At 35.4% G+C, this 13303-nt stretch overlaps 1 protein-coding gene across 1 annotated transcript in view; it reads right to left on the reverse strand.

Annotated features, from left to right (window-relative positions):
- Positions 1 to 13303, reverse strand: part of ZNF407 (zinc finger protein 407) — a 343393-nt gene that overhangs the window by 294082 nt on the left and 36008 nt on the right. The window contains exon 3 of the mRNA XM_051612571.1: positions 8423 to 8537. Within this exon, the coding sequence (XP_051468531.1) occupies positions 8423 to 8537 (115 nt within the window). The remainder of the gene's footprint in view (positions 1 to 8422; positions 8538 to 13303) is intronic.

Consider the following 13303-nt stretch of genomic DNA (forward strand, 5'->3'; position numbering starts at 1 on the left):
CTAGCTGAGAAGGAACAACAAAGGGGAGGGGTTGGAAGGGGGAGGAATACAATTATGCTGCAAACTGGCATAAAGCAAACAGGATACAAGATGACAGACAAACATTTTTTTGAGGATCACTTGGTTTCTAATACAAGACAAAGTGAAAGCTCATTTTGACAAGCCTACTTGTTTTGTATGTACTTCGTACTGCCTACATTATATCATTTTTAAGCATGGTAAACTAGAGAAATTGGTGCTATCAGGGATGATAGAAACCTAGTTTCTTCAGCTGCCATCATCAGTTGTTTTTAAACCTGTTCTCGTCAAAACACCTACCAAGGCACTGGGACAGCTGACAATCATGTCACAGTTCAAAAGATTTGTGACATGTATTTACTTGACTTTAGCCCATAAAGAGAGATTTTGCTTTCTCTCTCCATCTGTAGTGAGTGTAACTACTATAATCTGTCTGGTTAATGGGAGTGTGAATTACAGTAAGAAAAACAGGATGAAAGACAACACACCACAGCTCGAAAGACTAAAATGAAATCAGAAGCTGGTCAGCTCTTCCAATTGCTACCATTTAGATTTGTTGATACCCAAAACACGAATTTACTGAGACACAAATTTTCTAGAGAAGCCAGTTCTATCTTAGGAAACTAATCGCCGAGTCTCAAGAAAGTGCCCAAGGTTGTAATAAACCCAGAAAGTAAGATTAATTGTCCTGAAGTGCTTAAAATCTATAGGCTTGATTCTGCTTGTACTAAACCCAGTAAACACAATTTCCAGTGATTACAGTGCAAACAGGAGGAAAAATCACTGGAAAGAAAAACAAAGTTAAGGTTTTTAAACAGACAATTTAAACGTGAAAGAAGATGTGGATGCACTGCACGCCACATCCTCTGAGATGCTGGGGAGTTCCAAGGAATTGAGCAGTAACTACTGAAGAAGGTACGTTACGGTAATACATTTGATGCAAGTAAAATTGGACAGAAAAAAAAAAAAAACAACAGACACCCCAAGAGATTGATTCAGCAGTCAATTCTTATAGATGAAATTCAGTTAAAATTGAGGACATTCCAACAACTTACAGCTAAACTGTATAACACATAAATCACAGTCTACTTTTTCTCTTTTTGGGTAACATCCCACTTCTCTTACCGAATCCTGTAGTACTAGGGAAGAGATATTCACTGATAAAGATTAGGCTCAATTATTTATCCCCTAAATTATAAAGTGAAGTTACTAAAGTCACCAAGGAAAATCACAGCTGAATCAGGAGCTTGATACAATTCTGACACATAAATAATTCAAAAAAAAATAAAGCAAATGTAAACTTTCTCAACTCTGGCTATAAATCCAAACCATGCAAATAAGGCTATCAATAAAACAACCCCACCAAAAAACTCTCAGGCTGTCTTCTCTCTCAAAAACCCAAACCAAATCAACTTTTAAACCACCTCTTTCTACCAACAGAAGGCAGTTTTTAATACTCTCTCTCTCAACGCTTAGGCCAATCTTTCTAAATCATGGATTACAAGGACAGATGTCTCTTTCAGTAGGTATACTGAATTTTAGGATTGCCACTTGCCTTAACACTGTTAAACCCCCATTTTTGCACCATCAGCCCATTTCACATTAGTCACAACTCCTGCCTTTGCAGGAAAGGGCTCAAACTCTCCCTGTGCAGACAGAGAAGGCCACTTGCTCTCAGAGGACACATTCAGAGCAAGGTGCCTGTGGCCTAACAGAAAGACACAAATCCTGAACATCAGAGCAATCTACAGTTAAGTTAAAAAATAAAAATTGTCTAAACACTAGTTACACATGCCGTACATATCAGAGTCACACCACTGTACATTGTGGTAATTACCATGTGGAAATGTATTTAATTAGATTGCATGCAGCACAGATATTAGTCTGCTATCTCCAATTCAAATATTAACATATACTCTCACAACTATGCCCCTTATATATGTTCTCTCTTCAGCAAGTACGACTAAATCATTATAATCCAAAGGAGAACAACATGGGGGTGTTGGTTGATGAGAAGCTCAACATGAGCTGGTAATGCATGCTTGCAGGCCAGAAAGCCAACCGTGTCCAGGGCTGCCTCAAAAGAACCGTGGCCAGCAGGTCAAGGGAGGTGATTCTCCCCCTTTACTCTGCTCTTGTGAGACCCCAGCTGGGGTACTGTGTCCAGTTCTGGAGCCCTCAACACAAAGAGGACATGGAGCTGTTGAAGCAAGTCCAGAGGAGGGCCACAAAGATGGTCAGAGGGCTGGAGCACCTCTCCCATGTAGACAGGCTGAGAGAGTTCAGGTTGTTTAGCCCAGAGAAGAGAAGGCTCCAGGGAGACCTTATAGGGGCTTTTCAGTACCTGAAGGGGCCTATAGGAAAGCTGGGGAGGGACTTTTTACAAGGGCACATAGTGATAGTACAAAGGGTAATGCCTTTAAAGTAAAAGTGGGTAGATTTAGACTAGACATAAGCAATACATGTTTTACTGTGAGGGTGGTGAGACACTGGAATGGGTTGCCCAAAGAAGCTGTGAGTGTCCCATTCCTGGAATTGCTCAAGGACAGGTTGGATGGGTCTTTGAGCAACCTGGTGTAGTGGGAGAGTGTCTCTGCCCTTGCAGGAGAGTTGGAACTAGATGATTTTAAGGTCCTTTCCAACACAAACCGTTCTATAAGTCTATGAAATTATCATACAAATTGCTGAAAGCACGTTTAATTAAGTTACAAAGTTGGTCTTGATTTTCTTTATCAATTGTAATAGCAGGCTCAAACAAAAGAGTTCTCACACCACCTGCACCCAAGTCTCCCACTAACTTGTTTTAACTCCAGCCAACTCCATGGCAGACTTCCAGACCAAGAGAGTCTCATGCAACACACTGTAGGATCCGTACCAGCTGTTTAAAGATGCCGGGAGCTTTTCTGAATAAAGGTAAATTGCTTCCATTTCAAGGAGTTTTCTTGAATAGTAAAAATAGAGAATATGTACTGAAGGTCAGGTTTTCAAATCTAATAAAATTATAGATAACTGAACAAAAATTGGCAAGATAATATAACACATATGTTACCTTACTCCACTTTTTTTTCTAGTATTTTCTTACTCATTTTTCCAAGAGTGTCTGCAAGTTTGGAAAGCTATTATATAGGTTCAACATCATCTTCGTTACTGAGGTATACATAGACCCAAGTGTATGATAGGACCAAATAGTTAAAAGAGAAACGCAGAATAGCTGGATCCTCAACAGTCATTTTGCATGAACTTATCTCTGATCTAAACAGCTGAAGTAAATACATACTTTTTGTTTCAACACATCTTAGTATGATGTGTGTAGTTAATTGTTCCTTAAAAAATGCAATTTCATGATGCATTTGATGATTTAGGTGTATAACAGTTTTAGTTCTCAGAACTAACTAAAAATAGTTATTTTAATTTATTCCTGCTGCCTACAATTATCCATAACCATGTATTTTTAAATATTTCCAGCCTATAAAAATTACTAATTTTTGCCACTTGTGTTTATCTGCATTTAGACTTTGATTTGGATAAATTAAGCTCTCAAGTGTTCCTTGCTTTATGAAACTCTGCATGTTGTACACTTCAACACAAATAAATGACTTCTACCATTAGAGGTTTAAATAATGTAATGTATTTCATGCTCAGCCTGAAGCTGGATTCCAATGAAGTTGCTAATGCACGTAATGATTAAGTGTAACTCAAATACTAACTGTGTTGTTGAAAACATGACAGGCAATAATTTGGTCTATTATATTCTGCCATTTAATTGCCTAGTACAGACATTCTCTGACACGTTATGAAGCAATGATTTACAATTATTCAAGCTGCAAAGGTCAGAAAGTGACATTATAATCATCTACACAGAGATCCCTTCTAATGCACAAAAACCAGGTAATACCACACAAAAATAGTTTTACTAGAGTAGCAACTTTCTATTTAAGATTTCCCAAACTGCACAAGTATAAATAATTAATTTATATTACAGTACATTAAGGCATCCTTGAAAATATGATGTTTTTCCTGCTCCTACCAATAAATTTATGAATAAGTCTTTTTTCCTTGCTAAAAGCAATTTTAAGAGCAGGCTTTCACTAAAAGTAGCCTGACATTAACAGTAATCAGTTTTAAAAAATCTGAAAATCTACAAGATTTTTTAGAACAAAACACATGGGAATACAGCCAATTTTTTGATGCAGCCAGTCAAAGCACATTCTTATCTATAAAGTACAAAGATCTATTAGCCACTATACTCAATATAGGCAAGTATTTTTCTTTAAATATTCTCAAAGTAACCACTGTCATTAAAATACTGAACTTTATACAGATTAAGATCTCTGAACTATTCCTAGCATTAACAACAGCAGCAAAAGTGAAGTTATTTCCATGCCTGGGACACTATAACTCTCCTCAAAGATTGTTTATTTGAGGCTTTAAAAATAGCCAAATTTAGGCAAACACTTATTTAGCAGAACGTCTTACAGCGACTCCAGAATTAACTGAGAAAAGGACCTTGAAAGAAAATCAAGAACTGAGGAGCAGAAAGTAAAAAAGCTTAATACCTCCATTCACCAAAATACCAAAACAAAGCATAAAACAAACAAACAACAAAAAACCCCACAAAAACCCCCAAACAAACCAAAACCACCCCACAAGAAAAAAAAACTACTAAACTACTTCAGCATTATACAGGAAAAAAAACCCCAACCTTTTCCACTCCATTCCACATTCCTTTGTGTATACATGTACTTACTTCTGTTCCTTAGAGCACTTTGCTACTATATATGGAATACTATAGACGGAATAAAACATAATGAAGACATTACTACAAATGTCCATTCAATTTTTAAGAAGATAATAAAAAATGTTTATGTGCATGTTTTCCTAAAAATCTAAACCTACCTTATACCCATCCTCCTCAGTTGATTTTTAAGAAGTCATAAAGAAGAGAGAAAAAGAAAAAGAAGCAGGCATTCTTATTTGAAACATGTAAGTACCTCCGCAAAAATTCTGTTTCTGAAAGCAAAGGCATGGAAAAGGCAAAGGAAGAGTAGATGCACTTTTAAATCAAACCTTGCCTATATATTCTGTTCAAAATCTCAAGTGCAGAACAATGCATTTTTCATGTTCTACCTGAGGCATAACATTTGAAAAGTGCACAATAAGCCTTTTCACTGCATTTCACCAGGCAAATGAAACAAAAATTTTAAATGCTGGGCAACCAAGATTTGCTCATCTAACCCAGGATATCAGCCAATTTCAAAGCCAGACTTTCAAAAATGAAATTTAAATATGCAGCAGTTTGCTACCTGCAGAAAATAGATACTACCTCAGAAATAATGGCATATACTTTACATCCATTGCTATGGAAAAGAAAACAATTAACACACATCTGCGATAAGGAAATGAGTAGCAGAGGGTTTATTCCAAATGTTAAAACGTTAGCAGTGTCCAATTTCTATGTCATGTAGTTTCTGCTGTGCAGCTGAAGAAAAACAAACCCTGAGCTTCAATTAAAAAAAAAATAAAGCAAAACAGCAAAATTACTGCCTTTTTCAACAACTAAGTGAATTATATATTGTGTACTTTGTATCATGTAAATATGAGGATCATTTGGAAAACTGAGACAGAGTAAATGCTTCCTAAAACAAAAGCACAGATACAGCTTTCGCTTTGCATTCTTAAACACCATTTCCAGAGATTTTTGTCAAACAAAAAGTGGTATTTTGAGACCATACTATGCCACAATGTTGCACTGACATTTCACCTTTAAAAAGTGCCCAAGCAGATTCAAAAGCTTTTGAAACACAATTTATCCTCACAACTAGCAGAGGGCTTATTATCTAAATCTAAAAGTCAGAGGATAGAATATTAACTACTGCAGAAAAGAAAACATAGTGCGGGACCTTCTGTTTGTGACAAAATTACAGAGTTAATGTTCCTGAAAGATCACTTCACCTTTTAAAGCATGATTTTTAAAAAGGTAAAATTTATAGCAATTAAAGCTAATGAAGAAATGCAGCATGAGCTGCTTATGTTCAGGAACTAATAGGTCCACTGAGCATTTCTAAGATTATTTAGCCATCAATGATAATGAATTGACATTGTCAGTGGTGTTAATGTACCAATGCTCTATAGTGCCACTAATCCGATAGCCAATCCTAGCAATTTATTTTTTTTTATGTTGCTACTTTATTTTTTTAACCTACACACTCCCTAATCCTTTCAATTAAAATAGCAGAAATACAGCACAGGCTATTACACTTTTTTCTCTTCTTCTCATTTAAGGATGGCATATTCATTATTTGGACTACAGTTCAAACTGCTTTGGTCATTCCTCCTTCAAATCCTGCTCAATTTTAGCTACAGTGCAAAAATGTCTTTTCCAATTAAATCAATGTTAATGAATAATTCTTCAAATACATTTTTGGTGCACATTAAGTGAAATGTGAGGGTTATTTCAACAGGTATACAAATGAGATTTTTGTGAGCACAGGGTATTGTGGTGTATGTCTCTTCAGGTGATTGTTTTGCCACATCTAAATAGCACAGCTTCACATTGTTGATGAAAATTAGTTATACACTACACAGAAATGGAAAATGAGTACCTGCTTGGCTACCAGGGATGACATGTCAGCAACATAAAGTAAGTTGCAATCAGCTTAGCAAAATAACTAACATTCAAATCCACAGTTTAAATAATTCATACATGTTTTGCTTGCTCTCTTGCATTACCATCATGAATTGCAACCAAGAGTTGTGTAATTTCTGAGAGAGATTCTAAGAACATGTCAATCCTCAAGTGAAGGAATAAGTTTTTGAAAAAAATGAGATGCTGTGCCAAATCCTAATACTTTTAATTCTCCTTTTATAAAAGACAGGGTGTTAGCTATTTTGAGATATTTTTTTTTACTTTTCCTCTCACGATAACATAGTTAATGAATATGATGATTTTTCAGTTTCAGTTAAAAGGGAATTGAATAAAGAACCATTGTCGAGTTTGTTGACAACTTCTAAAGAACCGAGCTTAGCCTTGACTAAACAGTTTTATGGATCTATAGTCATTAACTATCTTCCATGCCAAATTCTCAGCAATTCATATAGGAGAGATAGTAAATAAGATTTTTCATACATCATAAAATAGACTGCCATGCATAATGTTCATTTTAAACATGCTGCAAAATAAGAACAAGTTATTCTACTGATAATCCGTGGACTTAAGAATTAGGCTCATACATTTTTATTTCTTGTTCCAAGAAGTCAGCAATTAATTTTCTTAAGGGAGTAACAGCGTCCAGAGTATCTCATAATGCTGCATGCAAAATTATTTGAAAAACAGAGAGATGAATCAGTGAAAATCACTCAGCTGCATCTTCAGCTGAAGATTCACTTGTCCTTTAAAATGTGTAACTCACTTTGTCCTGCAGTAGATTGGTAGACTAAGGCTAAAAAAACCCCTCCTGCTGAATATGATCCCCAACATCACACCACACCATTCTTGTGTGCACTGCATCATCTAATTGAACCAGTGCTGTTCTACACACTAGCCATAAGACCACTACAGCAGCTTACATAGTTCTGAGTAAAATGTTTTTATTTGATGCAAATATTAGTTAATTTCTCCAGCTTAATAACATTAAAATATATTTTTAATCAGAACTGGGGTATTAAAACCCAAGTTGGAATGTCCTATGATGTACCATATATGCCATGGCATTTTAAAACCTTTTAAACATTTCTGCTAAATTAATTAGCTTTGCATTAAGGAGTCTCAATGCTTCCTATTAAATGCAACACACTTGAAGGACAATTAAACATTATGAACAGTCCTTCTGAGGAAATAACGATTAAGTAAAAAAGAAAAACAAGATTTTTTGGGTAACAAACAAGAACACAAGCATACAGAAGACTTCAATTTATTTTTAAAGTCTTATGCCTGCAATATTTTAGAACTGTTTGTTTGAAAAATCAGTCTTCTGTTTTGTTTTCGTAAAGAATGAAAACCTAATGGAGTCCAGAAATCTGTTAATGGTACTAAAATTATAACAGTATTGCAGAAGAAAAAACCCCACACAGTAAAGTCTATATTATATATTTTTTATGTCTTTAAATGGAATTTACAGTTCTCCCTGGCAATGTGAATGAACATCCTATAATTTAGTCAATTTACAGATTACAGGTTCAAATTGACCTTGTAGCCCATAAAATTGCTCATCTTCAGTGCAGGATTAGAAGTGGGAAAAGAATGTCATAACTGTATTTAAGGAATTTACCATAACAATGGAAAGGAGGATATGCATGCATAATTTTAGCCACTCTTGCTCACATCACAGTTTTCAATTCTGAAACAATGTATATCCTGCACTCTTCTCCTGGTTAACTGTGGTGGGGACTATTTCAATTTACTCACCCACAGACATGACACTTGTATTCCCTCATCCCAAGGTGCCTCTTGACATGGTTCCTGGCATCTCCGAGCTGAGCTGTTGCAAAGTGGCATATCTTGCACTTGAATGGCTTTGATCCTAAGTAAAATTTAGCATAAGATACGAGTTGAATTAGAATAATATATTACCCACGGTTAAAAAAATAAAAAATCATGGCAAAAAATAACCTTTTAAAAAGCTTAGCCCACATTTAACCTATTTGAGATTTTTGGCTAACCAAAAAAGTATCCTATACATAAATTTAGAACTTCCAGGACACAGATGGTATAGCCTATACATTGCTCATTAAAGTATCCTCAAGTTCAAGATCATGGCAACTACTCTTTTAACCTTTAATAATAATTTACTCCTTTTTTAATTAGAAAACCCACAAAATCTGAAAGTGAAAAGACAATGTAGTAGATAACCTTTCAACAAGATAGCAAAAATTGTTCTACACCTTTCCCCATTTCCAGATGCTGAAACTCAGGTAACAGTTCAAAGTGGATTGATATAGTGCAAACTGCAAAATGTACATATTTTTTAAGCAAATATATTTAAAGTAAAGTCATTTTACAAGTCTTCTGACTTTGAAGAGATTTCACATTAGCACTGGTATTTCAGATTTGTTCTGTCACACACAGAAAATGATTCATCACCTAGCTATTGTAATGACATGCAATGTATGAATATACAGTGGGTAAAATATTATGCCTTTATGACTGTTTTATGGTCAAGAATTTATGATTATTCTGCAAACCAGAAGTATTGACATTTTGGCTAATATTTATTTCAAGAACAAACTTTAATATTAAACGTCTACTGCAGACCAAAGAACTCTGAAATTATTTATCCAAGGAAGTATCCACCTATTTCTGGTATCACATCAGTTTAGCAGAAAGTAAAATTATTTGTCTGTCTTAATTAGCAGTGAACCTCTCCTCAGGATGGATTTTTTTTTTTTTTTTACTGAAAAAATTACTGTTAAATTTGGCATATGTCTGTCCCCACATTACTGCACAACAACACCAGTCTAAAGCATACTGTAGCACTAATTTCTGACCACTAAGTCCGTAAATCGATAAATCAAACTCATACAGCTGCAGTTAAAAGTAAGTACAACATGGTCATGGAGTCTCCATATTATATTTAGTATATGTTTTGTAAAGTACTTATTCCAGTACAGTTACACATAATATGAAATACCTGATCTTTAATAAATATACATAAAGAGCTCTGAAGCTCTGATAGGAAAAACGTTGTGCTTTATCATACTTGATCAATGAACATTTTTGTGTTGCCCTTGAAAAGACTATCTTTCAAGAATCCACTGGTGAAATTGAGGATCTTAGAAAAAAATTTTTGAGTCTTAAATTTCAATTTAATTCCCAAAAGCTGATGAAAAATGAAGCATTTAATTTTAATCTTCTGAATGAAATAAAAAAGTCAACAGTACTAAGCACGGGCAGACAAGGTTGAATATTTCACAGTTCAATGACAATGAAGCCAGATCTCTTAATACTTCCATTTCTACTGTTGGAAGTAGATGTAAAATATATTTAGCACCTGAATGGTTATATCTAGTCAGCTTTATATGTTTAAATGTCAAAAGCAGGTTGAGACTGCAGCTAACACCAATCACATTCTATCAATCACACTGAAAAACCCCAGTTTATTTAAATGATCCTGATAAAACTAAATTAATCATTAATTTGGTGACATTTCAAATCAACACTGCATTCTATAAAGAGACCTATGCAAATAAAAACCCCTGTATTTGCATTAAGTAAAAGAGTATTAAAAGTTGAAGTTTTAACTTACGATCTTAAAGATTAATTGCATAATTAATAACATCAAGGCCACAGTTGGAGAGGATTTTTTTAAATCTATTGTTGTTTATACTGCTTTTATTTTATTAAAATACTAGGTGGATTCAATCCTATGACCCCTTCGTTTCTCTCCTACTGATTAAATTGTAAATTTGTTCCTCATTCTGTTACTGCAGGTGTCCCGCAGAGCTTCCATACAAGACCTTTGCTATTTTCCATTTACATGACTCCTTTATGAAAAGCTCAAGTTCAGACCAATCGTAGATACAGTGTGCTGACAATATAGAAATGTATTATTCTGTTGACTGCTCTCATCCAAAAATCACTGAGGCCTTGAGGTTTATTTATTTATTTCTCAGCTGAATATCTGTTAACATCTCCATTTAAACCCCATGAAAATTCAAGTGCTGGCAGGCTCCAGTCAGTACTTATCACCTAAAAAAAAGCAGGGCATGTCCCTTCCAGGTTGCTAGTGCCAAATTTCTTCCAGTATGTTCTTGGATGGAACAACCCAAAATTTTATGCTTAAAATTAAGACATTAGACTAGGAGTTAAACTAATGGGGCAAAAAATCTATATTTACAATAATGTTATCTGAAACAATGTTGAAGCAATTAACCATTTCTTGGCCATACTTATATTATCACAGATTTTAATGGTTCTCATGTTCTGTGTTTAATGTGATACTATTGGATTCACACTTGGCTTTTAGTTCACAGAAAAATGAGAAAAATCTTTCAATATAGCATCTTTCCTAACCAAATTACTTTAAAAAAAAAAAAAAAAAAAAAAGCCAGAGAATTACTTTACCCACAATTATGGCATGGAAACAAAGAGTACCTTTTCTGATGGTAGCAGTAAGGCTCCTAACAAAAGAAATGGCAAGAAAAAAGTAAAAGAGGAGGGGAAAAAAAACAAACCAAAAAACCAAAACTAAACAAAAACCCTCACCAAATTGAAAATAGACTAAATTTAAGAGTTCAGGTCAGACAGACCCAAACCATGCTACAGTTTCACAGAACAAACTAGAGTTCATAATCCTAATTTTCATAGAATCATAGAATGGTTTGGGTTGGAAGGGACCATAAAGATCATCTAGTTCCAATCCCCCCCTGCATGGGCAGGGACTCCTCCCACTAGACCAGGTTGCTCAAAGCCCCATCCAGCCTGGGCTGGAACACTTCCAGGGAGGGGGCATCCACAACTTCCTTGGGCAGCCTGTTCCAGTGTCTCACCACCCTCACACTAAGGAATTTCTTCCTAATGTCTAGTGGAAATCTACCCTCTTCCAACTTAAAGCCATTCCCCTTTATCCTCTCACTACATGCCCCTGTAAAAAGTCCCTCCCTAGCTTTTCTTCAGGTACTGAAGAAGGTCCCCCCAGAGCCTTCTCTTCTCCAAGCTGAACAACCCCAACTCCCTCAGCCTGTCTTCCTAGGAGAGGTGCTCCAGCCCTCTGATCATCTTTGCGCCCCTAGTCTGGACTCACTCCAACAGCTCCATGTCCTTCCTGTGTTGGGGACTCCAGAACTGGACACAATACTCCAGGTGGGGTCTCATGAGAGCAAAGCAGAGGGGGAGAATCACCTCCCTGGACCTGCTGTCCATGCTTCTTTTTACATTAAGACACTAGAGACCCAAAACTGTAAAAAAATTCACTGCCTCAGCTTTAAGCCAGCCAAAGGCAACATTATCTGCACCTGCAGGCATAGATGTTTTTCTAGTTCAGGCCCAATGCAAAGCAAGCAGAGCCACACAAAACATCATCATACCATGTCCTCCTATGTTTAAGACATAAGAACACTTACATTGGGTAAACCTTCCATTAACTGAAAAATCTGATGAGAAATGAAACAAAGATTATATGGTTGCAGGTGATTTTTTTTCCTCATATGTTGATTGTTAATTAAGTTTATGGGACCTACATCAATTGTGAACTAAAAAGTCTTCCACCTCCACCACTCCTTTTATTTTTCTTTACACTTCCTCATTTTCACTTGTCAACATGTGATGGACTTACTTGTTATCTCCTCTCTAGCAAAGCTTCCCTCTCATTTGCAATGTGAAAATCTCCTACATTATTTAATGGTATTTTGAAACATTATTTAATGGAAATCATTAGTTGTATCTTTCTACAACTTTCCCTTCCCTCCCACCTCAGCCCCAAACCATCACCAATTATTCAATAAATAAAAAAATAAAATAATAAAGAAAAAAAAAAAGGCAGAGAGTTGGTTATGTTTACATTTATACACATTTAGAAACACACGTATGCACATCTGGATGCTGAAGAAAGATTTTGGGGTTTTTTTTGAAAGCACATAATCAAAATGATAACTGGGAAAACGTTCAGCTCTGATTATATTATGTACCTGGTGTTACCCTGGTACATATAGGAAGCTAGAAATGCTGTATGCATTTGTATGCCATTGTATATATAGTCGGTGGATGTCAGTTTCCTCTGCCACCATTCCCAATAACTCAAAAATATCTGTTTCTCATTCAATTGCATCCATTATGATACAGATTGAGAAAAAAAAGATTCTATAAGACACCAAGGAAATCACAAATATGAAAATACGGATTGGAAGAGAAAGCCTTCTTCCCATAAACTATTAATAAAAGTATCCATATTACTATTTATGTGAATAAGCAAAGCATAAAAAAAGCACTTCCTTTAAAGGTACCATGAGGAAGAGGGCAGATAAAACTCTAACTGTAACCCATCTATACCACCCTCTGGAAGCACCACCAAAAAATGACTTGCAAAATGAAATGTATTCTTTAACTGCTTTGCATATTTAGGGCCATCCAAAAGCACAATAAATATATACTTCGTTATAAGACCTACACAAAAGATGTTAAAAAGTACACTAACTTTTACTAAATGTTACAATCAATGATGTAACTTACGTAAGTAGGGTTGCTTTGTCATATATTGATAGTTACCTCACTTTCACATCCACATTAACTTGATTTTAAATGCAATTAATACATATAGTCAAGGAAGACTAATGGACTACATTCTGCACTTAA

Source organism: Apus apus, chromosome 2, assembly GCF_020740795.1.
Source record: "Apus apus isolate bApuApu2 chromosome 2, bApuApu2.pri.cur, whole genome shotgun sequence".
Classification (NCBI taxonomy): Eukaryota; Metazoa; Chordata; class Aves; order Apodiformes; family Apodidae; genus Apus; species Apus apus.